General features: G+C 37.7%; 1 protein-coding gene across 2 annotated transcripts in view; it reads right to left on the bottom strand.

Moving 5' to 3' along the window:
- Positions 1 to 321: 321 nt before the first annotated feature.
- LOC108735552 (roundabout homolog 2-like) overlaps positions 322 to 20,953 on the bottom strand; it is a 135,839-nt gene continuing 115,207 nt past the window's right edge. For both annotated transcript variants that reach the window (XM_018467554.1, XM_018467555.1), the window contains exons 3-6: positions 12,854 to 13,138; positions 8,703 to 8,969; positions 5,278 to 5,555; positions 322 to 2,861 (exon numbers count right to left, since the gene is read on the bottom strand). In XM_018467554.1, coding sequence (XP_018323056.1) covers positions 726 to 2,861; positions 5,278 to 5,555; positions 8,703 to 8,969; positions 12,854 to 13,138 — 2,966 coding nt within the window. In that variant the 3' untranslated portion in view covers positions 322 to 725. The remainder of the gene's footprint in view (positions 2,862 to 5,277; positions 5,556 to 8,702; positions 8,970 to 12,853; positions 13,139 to 20,953) is intronic.

The following is a 20,953-nucleotide window of genomic DNA, read 5'->3' as shown; positions in this document are numbered from 1 at the left end:
CTCCTCGTGAGTCGTGATTTCCATTTTACTTGATCTCATCAGCACGTCATACGCAGTCTTGATAAGTGACATACAAATCCGAAGAAGATTTTCAAAAGCAAGTTGATGTAACATCTAATTATCACAGTATATCGTCATTGGTGAGATACTTCAGCTGAACTCAATTTTTAGAATATCCCCATCAAGAATAAACTGATTTTTTTCTTTTCCATTGTGGTCTATAAATGAGTTTGGAAACAATAATTAAGTACCCACTTTTTATTATAAATAACAAGTGTCAATAAATATTCACATCGGGAGCTACAAAAAATTTACAAAATACCTATTTATAGTAACTATATTACATAACAATTATTTACAAGATTAGACGCTACAGATCACATTTTTCAGACTACGTACATCATGTTTTCTATTGATTATTGCTACGTTTTCAACATAGTCGATCTTATGTACAAACAGAACGTCAAGTCAGTTCGGGAATGACCTTGGAAAACCGATTTATTCGTTTTTTTAATAAACAGGAAGACCGTTACCTGTATGTTTTCATTATCGTTATCATTATCATCATCATTATTAATTATTATTATTACGTTTTCTTGGTAACTTAGAACGTCTAATGACTAGGTATCTCATGATCATAAAGAAAACAGTCGAACTAATTTTACCAGATCTAATAAACACGTCTGGATATGTATATTTCCATCGTCCCCTTCCACGATTATCTATTACATTCCACAACGATTCGACTGGCAAACGGGTGGCGGTTTGGGAATGCTCGAAGGTCCTGCTTCAGCATACAAACAGGAGGATTCGCTACAGGAACACGTAGTATCATGACTACTACAACAGGAGTGTTTGTCGTTTTCGCATTCTTCCCAACTCCGCTGTGTGTGCCATGCCCTATCACAGCTTCTGTTGCTATGGAACAACCCTCTGGGGTTCGATCTCTTTCCAGAACTGCTGCTGGCAAGAGAACAATGAGCATCACAACCGTTGCACGAGCCACCACCACCTCTAGGATATTGCGAAAATCTGCCGTGCGAACACTGACTTCCTACAGACTGATTAGGAACATAGACCGCGTAACAGGCATATCCATCATTGCTTCCATGAGTACTGCCTCCGCGTGGTGGAGGAACTGGAGGATTGTCTTGTGGACAGTCGGGAGGAGGATGGGCTGGTGGAGGAGGAATAAGATCCGACCAACTGGGAGGCGGTACCAACATTGTAGTCGCATAGGGCGTTGGATTATCCGGAGATTTTCGGCAATTGTAAAACGTCGATAAGCTCTTACTGTCTACTTCAGCGTAATCGGCAGGACGTTGTGCCAAAGGAATCGAAGAATCCTTGTCGCAATCGTTAGTTCTCCATCCGCGATCTATCCAGAGGCTTTCTTTGGTACCAATTTGCGACGTGCTTACAACAGGAACGTTCAAATTCCCTAATTCTTTCTTCAGTGATTGTCGTCTTTTGAAATACACTAGAGACCCTGTACCCGCAAAAAATAACAAAGCAATTGATGTTAGAAGAACAACAAACCAAGTCTGTCGAACGAATGGCACGAATGGTCCCAAAGCTCTAGGACTCTGTTTACGTTGAGACGCTAAAAGTTTCATCGGTTCCGAAAATGGTCCCATTCCCATTTGCGTAACTGCCGCAATTTTAACAGTGTAACCAGTGCCGGCCGTTAAATTAGTCAATAACAACGACGTTGTTGTTGCATTAACAGTTATAGCGCGCACAGTTGTACTTTTTAGAAGTAGCTTATAGCCGATAATGGCACCGTTGTGATGTTGAGGAGGAGGCGGAGACCATCTTATCCAACCGGATGTGCTGTTGAACAAGCCGGCTGATATGCTGTCAGGAGGGGCGGAAGGCACATCTTCTAACGTTTCAACTATGCGAGAATTCGAAGGTTGCCCCTCAACAGATTTATAAAAGGGTGAAATGAAGAATTCGTATTTGGTAAATTTCTTCAGATTACTAACTACGTAACCGTCATTGCGAGTGTCGAGCACTGTAAGTATGTTGTAATTGTTCGAACCGCCCGAAAGTTCTCTGAACCGTATATAAAGTCCTTCCACGTAATCGGGTGCACTTAAGCTCCATTTGAGCTTTACCGAACTGGAAGATAAGGCGCGTGCACTTTCCAGTTCCACAATTTTAGTAGTTAACATGTTTCTCGCCTTATCGAGCTCCGTACGAGATACCGTCCGGAAGTTGGCCAAAGTCCGGGCAATGGCGGACACCGGGGATGCGGGAGATAATCCGTGTGCATTTTCAGCCCGAACCATAAACACGTACGAACTATCGGGTTTAAGTTCACGCACCACCATATAAGGATCGGGAACCCTATGGGCTGCTACCACCCACCCTGTTTGCAGATCCGGACTCCAATATTCCACAGTGTAACCCACAAGACCCGGCTCTATATCTTCACTCTCCCAAGTCAATGAGATACTCGATTCGGTTGCATTTAATATGCGTGGCTTTGCAGGAGCTTTCGGAAACGTTGACGGATCCGGACTACGATGCAAAGGAGAATTTGTGTTTTCAACAACGTTCAATGACGCCGACCATGACGTCTCGCCACTTTCTGATATAGCTGAACAGCTATAAACACCTGAATCGTCAACCGTCAAATCTTCAATAAGAAGAGTTCCGCTAGTGTTAATCGAGTAGCGTTTTGGAAGAGAATTATTTTTGAAAATAAGACCATCTTTCGACCATCGGATTTTAGGCTGATCGCCTTGTGGGTTGTACGCTTTACAACTGAAAGTCACCATACTGTGAATTGGCAACGTTTGATTGGTGGGACCTATTTGAATTATTGGAGGAGGTAAATCAGCAACCGAAGTTACCTGAAACAACGAAACCTCAATAATGATTGTACCAACTCGACCAACACTTCACCATCATCTATATATATCTTTGGCATGAATCCTACAGGCTTTCAAAAATTATCTTCTCTTTTGTGGATATGGTAGGAAATCTTCAAGGTCAATAATATTACTCAAGAGCAAAATTTAGTTCCAAACAGTTTCTATCAAGTTTTGGGCAACTAACAACATGCTTCTAAGACGATTCTACTCCATCTACCAAATTTTGACAAATTATAATATTTGGAAGATTGACTGTAGGTCGACAAAATGTTTGTGCCCAATGGCAACATCTACTATTACAGCAGCAATCACGCATGTGTTGATTAAAAAAGTTAAGTTTATAACAAGATTTAAAGAAAATAACCATTCGTTAAAGTTTTGAAATGTATGAGAGACATTTTTATTTATATTATATACATATCTTTCTTTTCAAACAAATATTCACTTCACTTGAGCTGCTATACATATAATACAACACGTTGAATTTTAATGTGTTTCTCTAGGATTGAGAAATATAAAAGCTGCTATTTGAAGCAGACAATAGTGCCTTTCATGACATAAAGCAATTTTTCTCAACACACACGTTCTCGTGTATTTCTTTAAGCTTCAAGGCAACACAAAACTGGAGACAAGTGAGGTATATTCTACTAAAAGTCTACTATTCCTATCATTTAATGTATAACATGCTCAGAGTTTCTCCGAAAATTAATTTTCAAAAGTTAATTTTGATGTTTTCTTCAAGATAATCAATATAATACATGAATACTTATATCTGTTTAATAACATGATATTTTGGACAGCAAAAATGTCCCTGTTTTACAATTTCATGCAATTTTTGACTCAGTACCATGCCAAGCCACTTGGATACTGAAAGACCGCTACTGTTTAACTCTTCAGTTCAGGGTTAACTCACTGAACTCAGTTAAGTAAGTTTACCGTTCCTGCTACGTCATCAATGTTGGTGTTGTCTTACCGATACTGAAATGAAAGTGGAACTACGAGATTTGATACAAAATAAGCCAAACTTTCCAATCCGTGTAAGCCCAATACCAGAACTGCTTTTTACCATGCTGGTTTTAAACATTAGTCGTTGTTGACACTCGTTCAGAATAATGAGTGCCCTGAACGAGACGTCCAGAATAGCGGATCAGAAAATTTCGAAAGGTGAAGAAACTGAAATATTTTTGTTAGTGTTGACATATTGATTCATACCAAACACTTTTCGGGTGTTTTTGGAATGAAGCACGTGATGAATTTTTTGAATAAAAAGAGCGCCGAATGAACATTGCTCCGAAATTGCTGAATGTAACCGACGATCCAAAATTGCAAAAATGGGTCATACATGGTACTGAAACATGGTTATGACAAGGAACGGAAGGCCCAATCGTGTCAATAAAAATTTTATGAAGAACCAAGACCCTAAAAGCACTTTAATTTCGATCTAATCTGAAAATTTAGAAGTTCTCCACCGTTTGAGTAAAACAATCCGGATATGAAGAGAAACAATTCATAGCAACTGAACCACAAAAATGCATCTGTTCGCACTTCACTGTTTTTGAATTTTTGTCAAAAACAATGTCATTACGATGATTCAGACGATTCCCACAGTCTATAGCTTCAAGCTATAACTTCTACCTATTCTCGATATTGAAAAGATCCATGAAAGGACATCGAAGATAAAAGATGAAGAAGAATCGCTGAAGCTAAACAGCACACGGAAAAATACGTTCAAAAATTGCTACGAGTGTATTAAATTAATACGATCGATTTTGCAGAATAACTACAATTTTTTTATCAAACCTCGTATCAAAACTACAACCATACTTCGTTTACTTTCTGTAGCGATGTGACCTTCAGTTTGACCGGCGCAAAGTAGAAAAGAACAGCACTAGGCCAGAAAAGACAGAGAGACAACTCTCAGTCAAACTCTTAACCGGTGAGGAGCGTACAATCCGTACAGTATTGCACGGAAAAATTGACCATTTTATCCACTACAATTGCATTGCTCAAATGTGCTGTTATTGGTACCATTTACTACTGAAAATATCAACGAGATGTTTATTTATATTTGAAGACATATTAAAGACTTTAACGTTTGTTTTCGACTCGCACTACTATTCATGATTGAACAAAACTTTTGGCAGGTACTGTATGAAACAATATGTTTAATGAACAAGAGTCGAGAGTATAATGAGCTTTTTTCTCCCTACCTACGATTTGCCAGCACGCATCCAAGACATTGGAAAGTGCATATCGCTAGAGAAAGTAAATGATGTATAACTACCCATAAGCCCAGATTACCAACTTCAACCGTTTTGTACAACTATTTGGTGGAAATTATATCAAAATAGAGAAAACTATTATTCACCAGGTAAGTAAGTATTTAATTTATTACCTGCAGGAAGGCTCTTGCAGTATTGGAGCCGGCGACGCTCAGAGCGGAGCAGACGAGATATCCGGCGTCTTCCCGTTGCACTCCCTGAATCCTAAGGGTGCCATGGGAATTCACGTGGATATGGCCGTAGGATGTGTCTGGGAACATGAGCAGTTGCGAACCCTCTTTGCTCCAGAAAACCGACGGCGGGGGATTACCCGTAGCCACACAGTGAAACTCCACCACGCTGTTCAAACTTGCTTTCTGGTCTTCGGGTTTCTCGATAAACGTAGGCGGCGCTGAAACGAAAGCCTGTTGTCAGGGAAACAACGACACTAAACTAAATTAACTTTTAATCCCTTTAGTTTAATAAAAACCAACTGTGTGTAAATTCTACAGTACCAGACGAAAAAACGTAAAAGTAAAGCAGATATATTGGTATGCAAGGGAAGCAGAATATGGAAAGAGTGAATATAAAGGTAGGAGACGAAAAATTAGAAGAAGTCGCTGATTTTCCGTATCTAGAAAGGCAGATAATTCAGTAGTGATATAAAAAAATAGGATAACGCAGGGAAGAGTCGCTTTTAAAAATGTTCTTTGGAATAGCGAATTTGAAAATTGGAAGACGATTGTTAAAGGTGTGAGGAGGTGCGAAACGTGGAAGGTGCTGCGAAGAAGAAAAAGGCTAGAAGCGTTCGAACAAACGAATGATGAGCATCCCGTGGAAAGAGAAGGTTAGAAATGAAGGGGTATTGGAAAGAGTAAGAGAAAGAGGGCATTATGAAAGTCAATAAGAAACACATACCTAGGTTGGTAGGACATTTTTGCAAGCATGAAGGACTAGTTAGAGACATATTGGAAGCAGAAACAGGAGTTAAGAGGAGTAGATGTAGACCTGGATTAGATAATTGTTCACCAATAGTTAAGGATATGGGATGTTCCAGTTTTAGGGAAATGCAAAAATTAGCTTGGGATCAGAAAGAGTGGAAGTGTGTGCCCACCCAGTCTTAGGACTGACGACTGTATGTACTAATTTCAGTTATGTTGAGGTCTTTTAGACGTTCGTATTTATTGTCGTCGCTCCCGCTTCACTCTTCTTTTTATCTTATTCATTTCTAAACAAATCCAGATTTTGTTGAGCAGGCTTTATGAAAGAATATGGTGAAGTTGCTGGGAGCAATATTTATAAAAAATTATAGATGTGCTAAGCACTAACCGCTATTGAAACTTGGCGTTTTAATAAGTCAGCCCTCCCAAGTTTTTTTTGTTTTATTATATTGTTACTTTTTGTAAAAGGATAATTATGTATGTGTATTACTAAACCGCTGTGTATATTCCGAACTATATAATAATATCGATTGCGAACGTAGGTATAACGGTATTAATAATGAATAAAATTCTGCTTTTCGGTTGTAAATCCTTTAGTCTAGACGACTGAAAAACGGGCCAAATCGAAAAAACGAGTAGGTCCGGAATACAAATGAGACAATGTTCATTTTTCGAAATACATTTGTACGTTTTACGACGAAATAACTTGTCCTTTAACGAGAAAACTGAATTGCGATTGACAAGTTCCATTGTTTCGACTGATTAAGTAGCGTTTTGACGATTGCACGTATACGTTTAGTTTGTCCTGGCATTGGACATTGATGGACAGCTCAACGTGGCACTTTTTTATTTTTAACCATCGATTATTACTTATAAGAATTTTTAAAAATATAACTAATTTAGCCTTAATTTACATACCAAATATGAATCTTAATGTTAAATTTTTTGTGGAAAGGAAAGGACCCTGCTAGATCCTTAAGGAAAATCGTCCTCGTAAAAGGTTGTTAAAGGTGTATGTTTGGAGCGCGGCGTTGTACGGGTGCGAAACATGGACAGTGGGCTCGATGGAAAATAAAAGGTTAGAAAACTTCCAAATGTGCTCTTCTAGGCGAATGATGAGGATAACGTGGGTAGAAAAGGTTAGAAATGAAGAGAAATTAGAAAGAATAGCAGAGCAGAGGACTCTATGGAAGTCAATAAAAAATAGGCAAGATAGGTTGGTAGGACACCTTCTCAGGCATAAAGGTCTAGTCAGAGACATATTAGAGGCAGAAACAGGAGTTAGGAGCGGTAGAGGCAGACCTAGGTTAGATTACTGTTCGCAAATAGTTAAGGATGTGGGTTGTTTTAGTTTTAGTGAAATGCGAAGATTAGCTCAGGATAGGAAGGAGTGGAAGTACGTGTCCAACCAGTCTTAGGACCGACGACCTTATGATCATAATGACGATGATGATGATGATGATGATGATGATGAAGATGAAGCCATCTTTGATAGCTGCCATGGTCAGCCAGGGCTTCGCCCCGCTTCTTCTGCGGGTGCTCAGACCTCCTGAGATTCATCTGTTGCCTTCTGAATTCGCCCCATTATAATTAGGCAGACAGACCCCCTGACCATGAGAACTGTCAAAGGAAGCATGGGATTTTCTGAATACGTCAACTTCCTTTGTCCATAAGCACAATATGACGTTGGGGTATACTGCACTTTTGCAGAGAGCATAAGACTTTCGAGAACTATCAGAATCCAAAGTTTCAATGAGTTTGACACAGTGCCAAGTTTGACAGTACATTTAAGAAGTTCGAATTTGACTGCTTTTTAATATTTCAAATATCTGCCTGTGAGTAATCATTAGGAAGAAGGGTAAACGAGACAGCGAGGTACAACAGAAAATTGTTGGTTCAACAAAATTTTAGCATCAGACGAAAACTTCTTTGATAGAAGATAGATAGATCATCCTAGATACGAAATGGGGATTACAAAACGGACTTGAAGAAAAATTAAAAGAGTGATCAGAAAAAGCAGAAGATTGGATCACGGTAAGAACGAAAAGTAGAGAAGAACTTAACTTTTGTGTGTTTCATTAATAGTGATGGACGGGCGGTCCCTCCGGACTATGGCGGGATTCGGGCGGAAGACCCTCTTCAGTCTCCTTTTAGGAATTGTGAGAATAGGTGGGTAGTGGTTGGGGTGAGAAAGATGAGACGGGCTAAATGAAGACAGAAGAGAGTGAAAGATTATCTGTGGAATATTACTGCCTCAGTATTTGCCTAAGTGATCTAAAGAAACCGGAGAAAAACTTGAACCAAAGCAGACGGAACCGGAACAGATGGAACCGACGCCTTCCCGAATGCCAAGCAATGGTCTAAACCTCTAGGTCAGGCTGCTTGGTCAAAGTGACTTAAATTATAATCACAGTACCCTTTAGTACGAAGTTATAAATAGAACAGTCTAACCTATGACAGTGACACACTGACTGCCAGATTATGGGTATTTTGAACGGAACCAGAGAGTTCAAATTACCCAGAAACCTCTACAACATACTTCTCGGTGAGTGGCAATGTGTACTCAACTAGCATTCCGACTGACAACCCTATTATTAGATAACGTAGATAGTACTTACAATTAACGACGAGCGATGCCTTTGCGGTGATGCTACCGACGACATTTTCGGCGTCGCAAATGTAGATGCCTTCGTCGGAGGTTTGGACGTTGTCGATGAGGAGCGACTTGTCGTCGAGAATTCGCGCTCGACCGATTGGCATTTTACCGTCTTCGCGACGCCAGAGCACACTAGGAACCGGCTCACCCTCCACCGAGCATTGAAAGATCACTCGCTGACCGGCTTTTGTCACTACATCCTGAGGCTCTTTGTTGAAGTACGGTTTCACTGTAACAAGGAGGATAACAAACTTCATTTAACGTATCGACATTTCTGTGTACTGCAACTGAGTATCTATTAATTTAGATCGACATTTGTGGATCATACGTTGGATACAATAATGCAAGGTTAAATGATAAAAGTTAGACGCTAAAAGCACATTAGGTACTCCACAAAAACACAGAATTTAATGAGTTGAGACTATAATTAAAAATGAATACTATTTTTGGATTAACAATATCCTCTAGAATCAGAACCCTTAAAGTATTCAGATAGAAGTTATTTGCTTTTGAGGATCAAGAATGTCCTTAACAGGGCAAGCTCTACAATGGGTCTTACTGAGCTACATCAGGGTTTATTTACAGTAGAACCTCGATTAGATAAAGACCAAGGGAAATTTGAGTTATTGAGGTTTTTACTTACTAAGGGTTTAAAGTTAAGCTTTAAAATTATGGATTTCCAGTGACTTAGCAAACTCTTCAGCTTTTTCCTTTAGTATAGGTCCACTAACACTAATGTTTTTACATATTTCTACACTGTCTAAACTTTGTAAACAAGCATTTTCCTTAATTAGGAAATTCAGCAATTCTTCGTCTGTTACATAGAAGACTTTCTCCCGATTCAAACCCATTTTCACTGCTTACTGAGGTGCGATGCCCAAATTATTCGTTTAATTTATAGAGGGTTTTTATTTTAAGTAATAGACGTTTTGGACTACAAGGTGAAGGAAACATAAAACTTTATGAAAACTTTGCTCATGATATATCATAAAGTATAGACGGAATCGCAAAATTCATATTAAATTTAGATGAAAAACAATCCTTTTCTACTTAAGATTACGGGAGGGTTGAAATTTAATGTTCAGTTTTAACTGTTCATGAATAGTGAATATAAACGTAATCAAACTAATAATAAACCTATCTCTTATGTATCCTGCTTTTCAGTTTCAGTATAAAATTTTATGTATCAAAAAGGAAAATAACAATTTTCAGGCTTTTCCAAGAAATATTTTTTTCGTAACACAGTAGAATTATTGAATAATAATATTTATATAACCATAAAAATCTTGAGAATTTTTCAGTGTCCGACTCATCCACCAATATTTACATAATATAAAACACTATGAATTTTTTAATTACTAATACTGAAATTTTTACTATGCAATATTAATGTGAAAATTCGGTTTAGATTTTCCATCCACGTCGTGGTTGCTGTTGTCACCTGTCGTAGCTTAGTGGTCAAAGCATTGATAAGTAAAGCCAAACGTGTCGGGTTCGATTCCCGACAACAGCAACAAAAATATTTTTCCTTATTAACCTGTTGAAGTTTGTAGTGGATGGCAAACCTAAAATGAATTTTCTCATTAATATTTGCATAATATCCGATGAAATCAAAATACTAAAATAACTAAAAACAGTATACAAATTATTATAAACCGTTAATAATATAATTAATAAAGTATTCCATTCCTTGAACTCACAAAAATATACACCATTATTTTCTATAATGGCACACTTATTTATTTCAACTATTTCGATTTAATCCGAAAATCAAGCACTCACAGAAGAAGTAAAGCAAACATAGGCACACAATTTTTAATACGAAGCAACTGTTTCGCTATCACAGTAGCTTCATCAGGGAAATAATGATACAGCTAGTGGAGGGTGGTTATACCTGAAAATTTACTTTCATAAATAATTTATGCTTCCTTTCATCTCTGTAGACGCTGTGTTTTCTTTTAATTATTTTTTAGGTTGATTATTTTCATTCTCTTAAAATAACCAGTGCTCTCCCAACAACACAGATCGAATTTAAAAAAGCTTTTACGAAATTAAATTTCTGTTTTTACGAACAATTTGCCGAAAGCTATATTTAGGTAGGTATTATGTAGGCGTTCTTTTCTCATTTTACCATGTTTACAATTAATTGTTATTGAAAGCTTAGAAAATATATGCATACGAGGTCAGTTCAAAAAGTATCGCGAATTTTGTGTTTTCTCAAAAATTATTTATTTATTCATGAATATCTATTTTGTCCGCTCCAAAGTAATCCCCACTAGATATTATATACTTGTGCCAACGTTTTTTTCCAATCCTCAAAGCACTTCAAAAAATAATTTTTTGTAATCTTTTGTTCATCTCCTCCTTCCATGACGTCTTTATCTCCTCAATCGTAGCGTAGCTTCGTCCTTTCATGGGCCTGTTTAGTTTAGAGAACAAGAAAAAGTCACAGGGGCCCAGATCGGGGGAATACCGTGACTGCGGCATTATTAGGATGTAGTTTTTGGCCAGAAATTTGTGTACAAGCAACGATGTGTAAGCAGGGACGTTACCATGGTACGAAAGCCAATTTTTGTTCTTCCATAAATCCGGGCCCTTCTGGCGGATTCCTTCATGCAAATTGCGCATAACTTGCAGGTAATATTTCTTATTGACCGTTCTATCCTGTGGCAAGAACTCATGATACAACACGCCCTTGCAATCGAAGAGAACTGTAAGTAAAACTCGCTCTCTTCGGTCTTGGCTCGTACAGTAGCTTTCATTGGGATGATTGAGCTTTGCTTTCTACATCTTAACCCATGATTCGTCACCACTTATAACCCTTTAGAGCAAATTTGGGTGGTCACCGACAGAGTCCAACAGTTCCTTATCAATGCTAATACGATGCCGTTTTTGGTCGAAATTGAACAATTTGGGTACGAATTTCGCGGCGACCCGTCTCATGCCCAAATCATTGGTAAAACTCGAATGACAGGAGCCAATCGATAAGTTTAGGTCCCCAGCAACTTCTCCAACGGCGATTCGACGATTGGCCAATACTATTTTCTTTACTTCATCAATGTTTTCGTCTGCCGTTGACGTGCTCGGGCGTCCGACACGCTCTTCAAGTTCACTTCTTCTTGGCCCTCCAAGTACATTTTGTACCACCGATAAACGTTGCTTCGGTCCAAGGTAACTTCACCATGTCACAGTCAACTATCGGAATGCGTTCGCGCACTTAGTTTTGTTTTTCACAAAATTTGATACACATTCTCTGATCTATTTTTTGGTATAGACAAAAATCGAAGACGAACCAAAACAGTCGGTATAAGTGAGAGACATGAGTACCAACATAACGCCACAAAAAAAAAATCGAAAATCGAATATAGTAACCAGCGGAAATTCAAAATTCGCGATACATTTTGAACAGACTTCGTATACTAGTATAACTTAACCAAATTTGGATAGATGGCATGCATTTCGAAAGAAGACGGGTTAATTAGTTCCATCCTTTAATAAGACGTCTCAAAAAGAGTAACCTAATTCCAAAAAGGGTCGTTCACCCTCCCCATAAACCATAGATATATACGGCGCCATGATATACCTATGTTAATCACTGCATTATAAATTTGTCATATATAGATACTACTAATTTTAAGTTTATGTAACATAAGTACGGTTTGTCGTTGTTGCTGTTGTCATCTCTCGTAGCTTAGTGGTCAAAGCATTGGCGCGTAAAGCCAAAGAGCCCGGGTTCGATTCCCGGCGGGTGTGTGACAACAGCAACAAATTTTTCCTCATTAATTTGAGGAAGTGTGTAGTGGGCAAAAAGAATTCAAGAAATGAATTTTCAGAATAATATTTCATATTATGTAACATTATTATATGGTGATAGGTGTATATTTATCTGTTTAAAATATGTGCAAGCAAATTACACTAATATATGGACCTCTCCTTTTTAATAAATTGGTAGCAACGTTCATTTTAATTTTCGCCGGGAAAACCAAAAATTATAATTTCAAATGAACTAAAATTTAAATATGGTTAAGGTTTCTCGTTAAAATTCTCGCTACATAACCCTATATAAATAATTAAATTGAATAGATCCCGTTTCATCATAATTCCTCCACTTACCATGTACCGTGAGGGTCGCCGACTGGGTCTCCCTAGACCCCACTATGTTGTGCGCAACACACTGATATCGTCCTTCGTCACCCTGTCGCACGTCAGAAATAATGAGATTGCCGCCACCCTCGACCATTCTTATGCGTCTTCCATCTAATTCGAGCGGCTTGCCGTCCTTCTTCCATGAGACTTGCGGTTCGGGACTTCCCTTCGGAGGACCGCATTGCAAAAGTGCCGTTTCACCGGCAGCCACTCGGGTATTCACCGGGGACACGCGGAAATCGTCGCGCAGCACTGAAACAATGAAGACGGGAAAATTAAAGACATAATTTGACAACTTTTCGTCATCAAACAATTTATAAATTTTGCACAAATACTTTAATGATACTGTTCAAATAGATTTGATGTTTTTACTACAAGAGGGTAACTAAAAACGATCCCCTGTGGTGTCAAAACGAACGCGTTTTAACTTCTTGATATTATACCTCTTCGGTGCGTTGAGTGAGTAAACTCCTGTTTCTGCTTCTAATATGTCTCTAACTAGCTCTTTCTATATCGCCTATTTATTATTAACTTACATGATGAGATAGAGAGAGACTTAAATAAAATGGAAGCGGTATTGGCAAAACAGTACTGTATGAAAGTAAATAAAACTAAAACAAAAATAATGGTATGTAAGGGAAGGAAAAGTAGGGAAAGAGCAAATATAAAGATAGGAGACGAAAAATTAGAAGAAGTGGCCGATTTTAGGAATCTAGGAAGTCAGAGACGTCAGGACGGAAGGAGTTGTAGGGATATAAAGCAGAGGATAGCGCAGGGTCGAGCCGCCTTTTCAATAAAAAGAAGTCACTTCTCTGCTCGCGAACGGTTAATTTAGATATCCGAAAAAGGTTGTTAAAGGTGTATGTTTGGACCACGGCACTGTACGGTTGCGAAACATGGACAGTGGGCGCGGCGGAAATGAAAAGGTTAGAAGCGTTCGACATGTGGTGATACAGGCGAATGATGAGGATACCGTGGATAGAGAAGGTTAAAAGTGAAGAGGTTTTAGAAAGAATAAGAGAACTGGGGACTCTATGGAGATCAATAAGAAATAGGCGAGATAGGTTAGTAGGACACCTTCTCAGACATGAAGGTCTAGTCAGAGACATATTAGAGGCAGAAGCAGGAGTTAAGAAGAGTAGAGGTAGACCTGGACTAGATAACTGTTCGCAAATAGTTAAGAATGTAGGTTGTTCTAGTTTAAAAGAAATGCGAAGATTAGCGCAGGATAGGTAAGAAGGGAGGTGCGTGTCCAACCAGTGTTAGGACTGACGGCCTTATGATGATGATGTTAATGACCTCTGTTCTACTAGTCTTTCTAATACCTCCTCATTTCTTACCTTCTCTATCCACGGTATCCTCATCATTCACATGAAACACATTTCAAATGCTTCTAACCTTTTCTTTTCCGCCGCGTCCCGTAGAATCGTGCTCTACACATACACCTTTAACAATATTCTTTTAAATTTCTAAATTTGGTATTCCAGAGCATAGAAGTGACTTCCATTTGTTAAAGGCGACTCGACCCTACGTTATCTTTTGTTTTATATCTCTACTGATTCTTCTATCTTGAATTGTGTGACTCCCTAGATGCCGAAAATTAGCGACTTCCTAATTTTCCGTCTAGTTTGCAGTTTTCTTAAATATATAATCCAAATTTAACGCTCAAATTTATCACTTTCCGGACAATATCCATCCGTTTATTTATCTGTTTCGAACTGTAACGACAGATAGTAATTTGCGCTTGAGATAACAAATTCGCAACGGTCGGAAGAGGCCAGGTCTCTTGTTGTTGATGATTAATATTCAGTCGATGTGTAAGTTACTGCTCTTTGAAAGTTGCGAACGCTACAAAACCGCGCGAGTCGAGCACGTCAAAGAGCAAAGTTTCGCCCGGCGATCCGTTCCTCCTTTGCTCGCGGTCGTGCGGCTCGAGCAATTTATCATTTGCTAGCAAATTAATTTCCATTATAATTTGAAAGAGTGAATTATGGCACTGCGATGCCATTAAGTTTTGTGGGAGACTTCCAACTTAATAAATTTTCACTCCCGCTGACGTGCAATTATTTCGTTTGTTACTGAGACAAAATTGTTTAAATAAGACCCGGTATACTTATCTTGTACAACTGCATTACTTATGTATCTTATTTAAAATTGACTTGACAATGAGTGGAAGCAACTGCTTAAAATTTGCGTGATGCAAGGGAACATGGTACCTATTAATACCATAGAAAATACGACAAATGGCGCTGTAAACGCCATCTGTAATACAGTGCTACAAATTAGGATTACGTATGCTTCAGCAAGGTCCATTTAAATATATGGATATCTACTTGCTGAAACGAATCCCGGCGTAGTTCACCTCAACGTGGTAGGCACGTTACCATAATCGAATAAAATAATTCGAAGTGGTCTGTATTCTGTGGAAACTGCCAGACGCGGATCGCGATTTCGATCTTTTTGGATCTCATCAGCGCGTCGCAGACAGCTCCAACAGAACACAGACCAACTTTTACCTGCTGTCTTAACAGCGCGTTTTAGAAAATACGACAAATAGCGCTGTAAACGCCAACTGTAGTACAGTATTACAGTATTAATACCATATTTTCTGTCAAATGATTTACACCTACATAATTCGCAGGTAGATGTACCACGTATCAAATTAAGTGTTGTAGTGCGAGACGATTGGCCACACGGTTCATTCTATGTTCCTCGTACAAATAATTATTTTACAGTAACCATTATTATATTTTCAAACGTAAATAAATACTTTCTCCAAGTGGTTACTCCTGGTAATGATCAAATAGATCAAAACGATATTGTCCAGCATCATAAATTTTGGAACGCGGCGCTGTACGGGTGCGAAATATCGACGGCGAGCGCCACAAAAAAGAATAGGCGAATTATGAAGATACCGTGGATAGAGAAGATTAGAAATGAAGAGGAATTAGAAAGAATAGGTGAACACAGGACTCTATAGAGGTCAATATGAAATAGGCGAGATAGGTCGGTAAGACAGCATCTCAGAGACATATCAGAAAAAACATCACTTAGGAGGAGTAGAGGTAGATTTGGTTTAGAAACAGGATGTAAGATCTTCTAGTTTTAAAGAAATGCAATTAGCTCAGGATAGGAAAAAGTAGAGGTGCGCGTCCAACCAGTCTTAAGACTTAGGACTCTATGATAATGATGATTTTAATTATAAATACATTTAGTAAAATTATTCCTTTTCTGGTTTGTTGTCATAAATTATTTGTCACAGAAAGTTTTTTATTGATCGTTTGAAATTGAGAGAGACACCTATGTCATTAAATTAGACTAATTTCATATTATACGTTTCAGCTGTTCATTTTTCGGCATCCTATTTATTAATGTCTATATTGTAAGAAAGTATACTGGTATGTATTATGATTTTCATATGCAATATCACCGTCCTTTTGTGACATGCATTATCCCAGTCTAGTATTTATAGCTATGAAACAAAGATATTTCGTTTTATATTAGTTTCGTGAATGATATATAGAAGGTGGTAGGTTTTTTTATATGGGGGGTTACGTTGTTACGTATACAGAGATTACGAACTTACAGATATTTCTGTTCAACTAATGCAAAATATTGCACATCTGGTTCTTCCCTCCATCGAAACACCTACAAACTTTTCACATAAATTTTATCATAGCTGTCATTACGGTTACCTTTCAAATTATATTCGTGCATCCACGTGTGCACCTCCAGGGACGGACTAACGTTAAAAGTTTGAATGGGAGAATCTCAAAGACTGAACAACACAATAATTCTTTTGATTTGTTGCTACAGCTATGTATGTATTACTGGGTTCCCTGCCTCTATAAGTCACAATTTTTGGCCGATTTCGGACATTATTTTTTCATCAATTCGTCGATTACCAAACAGGAACGTTTTCAAATTCATTTGATTTTCTTAATAGTACAACAATTTGTTAGCTTTACCAACAATAAAGTCCATACATGATTTGATTCCATCAAATATTATGCCTAAATCTTTAACTTCATTAACTCGCAATAGCTGGTTGGCAGAAACATTATAATTATAATTATTATTGCAGATGGTAATCACATTGTTTATATTTTGAATAATGTCAGACCATTCCTGATTCAACCAAACTCAAATCTCTTAGAAAGCACTGCGAATCAAGGAGTCAATTATTGAATACAATTATAAATTATACGCGTAAAATTTATAGTATCAATTACGTCATTAAAAAAGATGTTAAAGAGTAGTGGCCCACAATGGGAGCCCTGGGGAACGCCAGACGTCACAACAAACTCCTCAAACTTATACCGTAAATTCGCAATTGTTTTTAGAAGTTTATGATTATAATTGAATCGAATTTTGATATTTAGAACATTCTGTTATCGTATGTATCATTGATTGTCCAATCTGTGAGCACATTTGTAGTATATTGAAACAAATTACTCCTTGCGAGTTACTCTTGTTATATATTCGACAAACGAGCTCTTCTTGAAAATCGTATAAAACCAGTAGCATCTACGTAGGTTACATAGACTAGATTATTTTTATTTTATTAGAGAATTGGATTATGAAGGGAATATCCGTGATCCGGTGCACGCAGTCATCAGGTTCCATTCAGTTTTCGCTCCAGTGGAAAAGCTGCTTATTTGGAGACGACTACGATGATGCTGCTTTTCTAATTGAAACGGTTATATTCAGTCCGGATTTAAAAGTTTGTAATGCAGTTTCCGTGAAACGGGCTACAAGTTTCATGTCTGCATCCTACTGATTTTGATGTCGTTCGAATTCTCTCTCACCCTCTCTCCCCCCGTTGTAAATAACTGATGGGGAAACAATTTTCAAGATGCACTTCGAATGCGTAATAATATTTAGTATTAAACTACATCTCAAAGACGACATCTAATTTTTGTACTGTTTCATAATATACTGCACGCTATTTAACTCACGTATTACGTATGTCATAACAAAATACAGGGTGTTTCCATAATAATATTTTTAAAATAATTCGAAGTGGTCTGTATTCTGTCGATCTTTGTGGATCTCATCAGCGAGTTGGAGACAGTTCCGACAGAACACAGACCAACTTTTACCTGCTGTCTTAACAGCGCGTTTTGGAAAATACCACAAATGGCGCGGTAAACGCCATCTGTAGTACGATGCTACATTTTAGGATTACGTATGCTCCAACAAGGTCCACTTGTGTGGATATCTTCTCACTGAAAACGAATCTCGGTGTAGCCAACCTAAACGTGATAGGCACGTTAGCTTAATCGATACAGATGGCGTTTACCGCGCCATTTGTGTTATTTTCTAATAAAATTTTTGTTTGCAACATTTTACAACATACGTATGGGAGTAGATACTTTCTGATTTTTCGATGTGTACGTAATTATTCATGGTAAATGAAGATGTATCAGAAAAAATACGAGAATAGAGAACCCTATGGAAGTCAATAAGAAGTAGGCGAGATAAGTTGGTAGGACACCTTCTCAGCCATGAAGGACTAGTCATAGACATGTTAGAGGCAGGAAGAGAAGTAGAGATAGACCTAGATTAGATCACGGTTCGCAAATAGTTAAGGATGTGGGATGTTCTAGTTTAAGGGAAATGTAAAGATTAGCTCAGGATAAGAAATAGGGGAGGTCGGTGTGTGTTGAACCAGTCTTAGGACTGACGACCTTATGATGATGAGGTAATTGTCGTCTGAAATCGAGGTACACGGCATGTTTCCAGAACAAGACTTAATTCAGCTCAAGATGAGTACTGTTGTAAGTTGTAACATCGATCAAGCCACAACAAAATGTAAGATAATTTCTATTTATTTCTAATATATTGTAATAAAATATCGTCAGTACAATCAGTTTTTGAATTTAGATGTAGGTACCTGTAAAACCCCATACGCTATAAACTACAGAAACTTGTATCCAATGAATCTAGCACTTCGTGACGAGATTGCTAGACATGTCGGAACTGCTGCACTAAAGTTATGTACATACGTAAGTGATTTTAAGAGATTACTACACACCAAGTTTTAAACTAGTTAAGTGAAAGCAATCTGCAAATCTCCTAGATTTGAAGATGAAGACAATAAAGGATAATGTTAATTGAATTAAGCAGAGGATTAGAATGTACTTGTGAAACGTTAAAACCCAAATAAGCAGTTTTTATCTCTGAGAAAAGTTTCTCTTTTTCTATTGTTTGTAATTATTCTGTAAATATTACATTAACCATAAAACGAGCAACAAAATATTAAAAATCAACTCCAACATTTTCGGTACAGGCCAAAAATTATCTGACTATTTATCGCATTTGCTGTTAATTTTACTATTTTATGGACTTCATACTTGGTTGCATCCGAGTCAGTTACTTATAGGAACCTTTTATTTAATCAGTTACGTCATTATCTTTTTCCAGACATTATTTTAGTATCTATATATTATAAATGTCAACCAAGAGGTGCAATTGAGACATACCGTATTAGTACAAATGTCTTAATGCCCTGTATGTCTAGTACAATGGCAATCAGCACAAACATGGGGTTTCCACCCTCAGTCGTAACCATTCGCATAAACCAATATTGTTCGCAAGATAAGGAAATATTTATCTGCGGCCGTGGCTAATTCGGAACGACGGCCGATAGTATTAGGTAATGGACCGTAATTTTGACCATTATTGTTTGCAAGCCAAATTGGATACGCTGCAGGGACAAATATAATGTTATTATTGATTACTCGTGTTTGGAATGTGTTCGAAATTAATTTGTTAGCAATTGTTGTGTACCTACTAATATGAATGAACTGTAATAACACTATTATGCACATATTGTGTAGTACTCCCACAACTGTTGCAGGAAAAGACTTTTGTACATCGACGTTTCCCACAACCAGTTTAAAAGTTTTTGTTTCTTATTATTTAATAAATACAAGCGGACGTATTTCTAGAGACGGCTTTTTTTGCATTACTGCACATAAGAAAAGCATTTTTTTAAACTCATCGTCATCATACCGTGGATAGAAAAGGTTAGAAATGAAGACATATTAGAAAGAATGAAACTGAGGACTCTATGGAACCTATGGAATTCAATAAAAAATAGACGAGAAGTAAAATAATATGAGTTTACTTCAGTCCCTGAAGAAGGTAACTTTGTTACCGAAAAACGCTTCGGACAACTACAGTGTCTTGTTTTGGCGTTGGGGTTGTGAGCTATTCTGTTTGTTCTACAACAACCGCCAAAGTTTTTCCAATCTTCATATTTGGTTATTTATGAGTTTAAGTAGAAACCGTGACTCCGGCAGAAAAGAAACAATTAGAAGCCTTTAGTAGTGGTTTTATGGGCCAATGATGAAAATACAATGAATAGAAACGGCTTGAAATGTGAAGGTATCAGAAGATGTGGAACATCCAAGGGCGAGATAGAATAGAAATCAATATTAAAAAGAAGAGACAGAGTGGTAGGACACCTTCTAAGACATGAAGGCCTACTTAGCAATATATGAGAAGCATGTGTAAACAGAGGCAGGCAAAAACTCCCAGATAGTCAAATATGTGAGATGTTCCATTTCTTTGGCCAATGAAAAGATTGGCTCATGATGTGAAGCAGTGGCGAAACTATATCGTATATCTTTTGGACACCTCTTAGTTAAAATCCTGCCTACACCTATAGTAGATACTTAATATTGCACATTTAATTCGCTATCGCATAAAGTCTTAAAGGAAGTTAAATTGCAGCCGTTAAGAAATGAGTAAGTAATTGAGTTATTTCGCGGAGGCAGCATGTCGTGCCAAAGGCAAACATTTTAAACAAATTAAATCAAAGGTATGTATGAACCTACTCTGCGTACTTATTCAAATAACAACCATTCGTGTAAGTACCTGGTACAAGACCATGCAATAAGCGTTCAATTACCGCCTTTCATGTTTGTTTATAATTGCTTGCTTAGACTTTAGACGCCACTGCCGTGAATAATTTAATTATGGCCGTTCCGAGGTTTTGATTCTTTTCTCTTTTTTGCAAGGGTAATTGCAACAAATTGAATGGTCTGGCATTTTGTTGTA

Source organism: Agrilus planipennis, unplaced genomic scaffold (assembly GCF_000699045.2).
Source record: "Agrilus planipennis isolate EAB-ADULT unplaced genomic scaffold, Apla_2.0 scaffold107, whole genome shotgun sequence".
Classification (NCBI taxonomy): domain Eukaryota; kingdom Metazoa; phylum Arthropoda; class Insecta; order Coleoptera; family Buprestidae; genus Agrilus; species Agrilus planipennis.
Note: the sequence above shows the minus strand (reverse complement) of the source record. Positions and strands in the feature narration are given on the sequence as shown.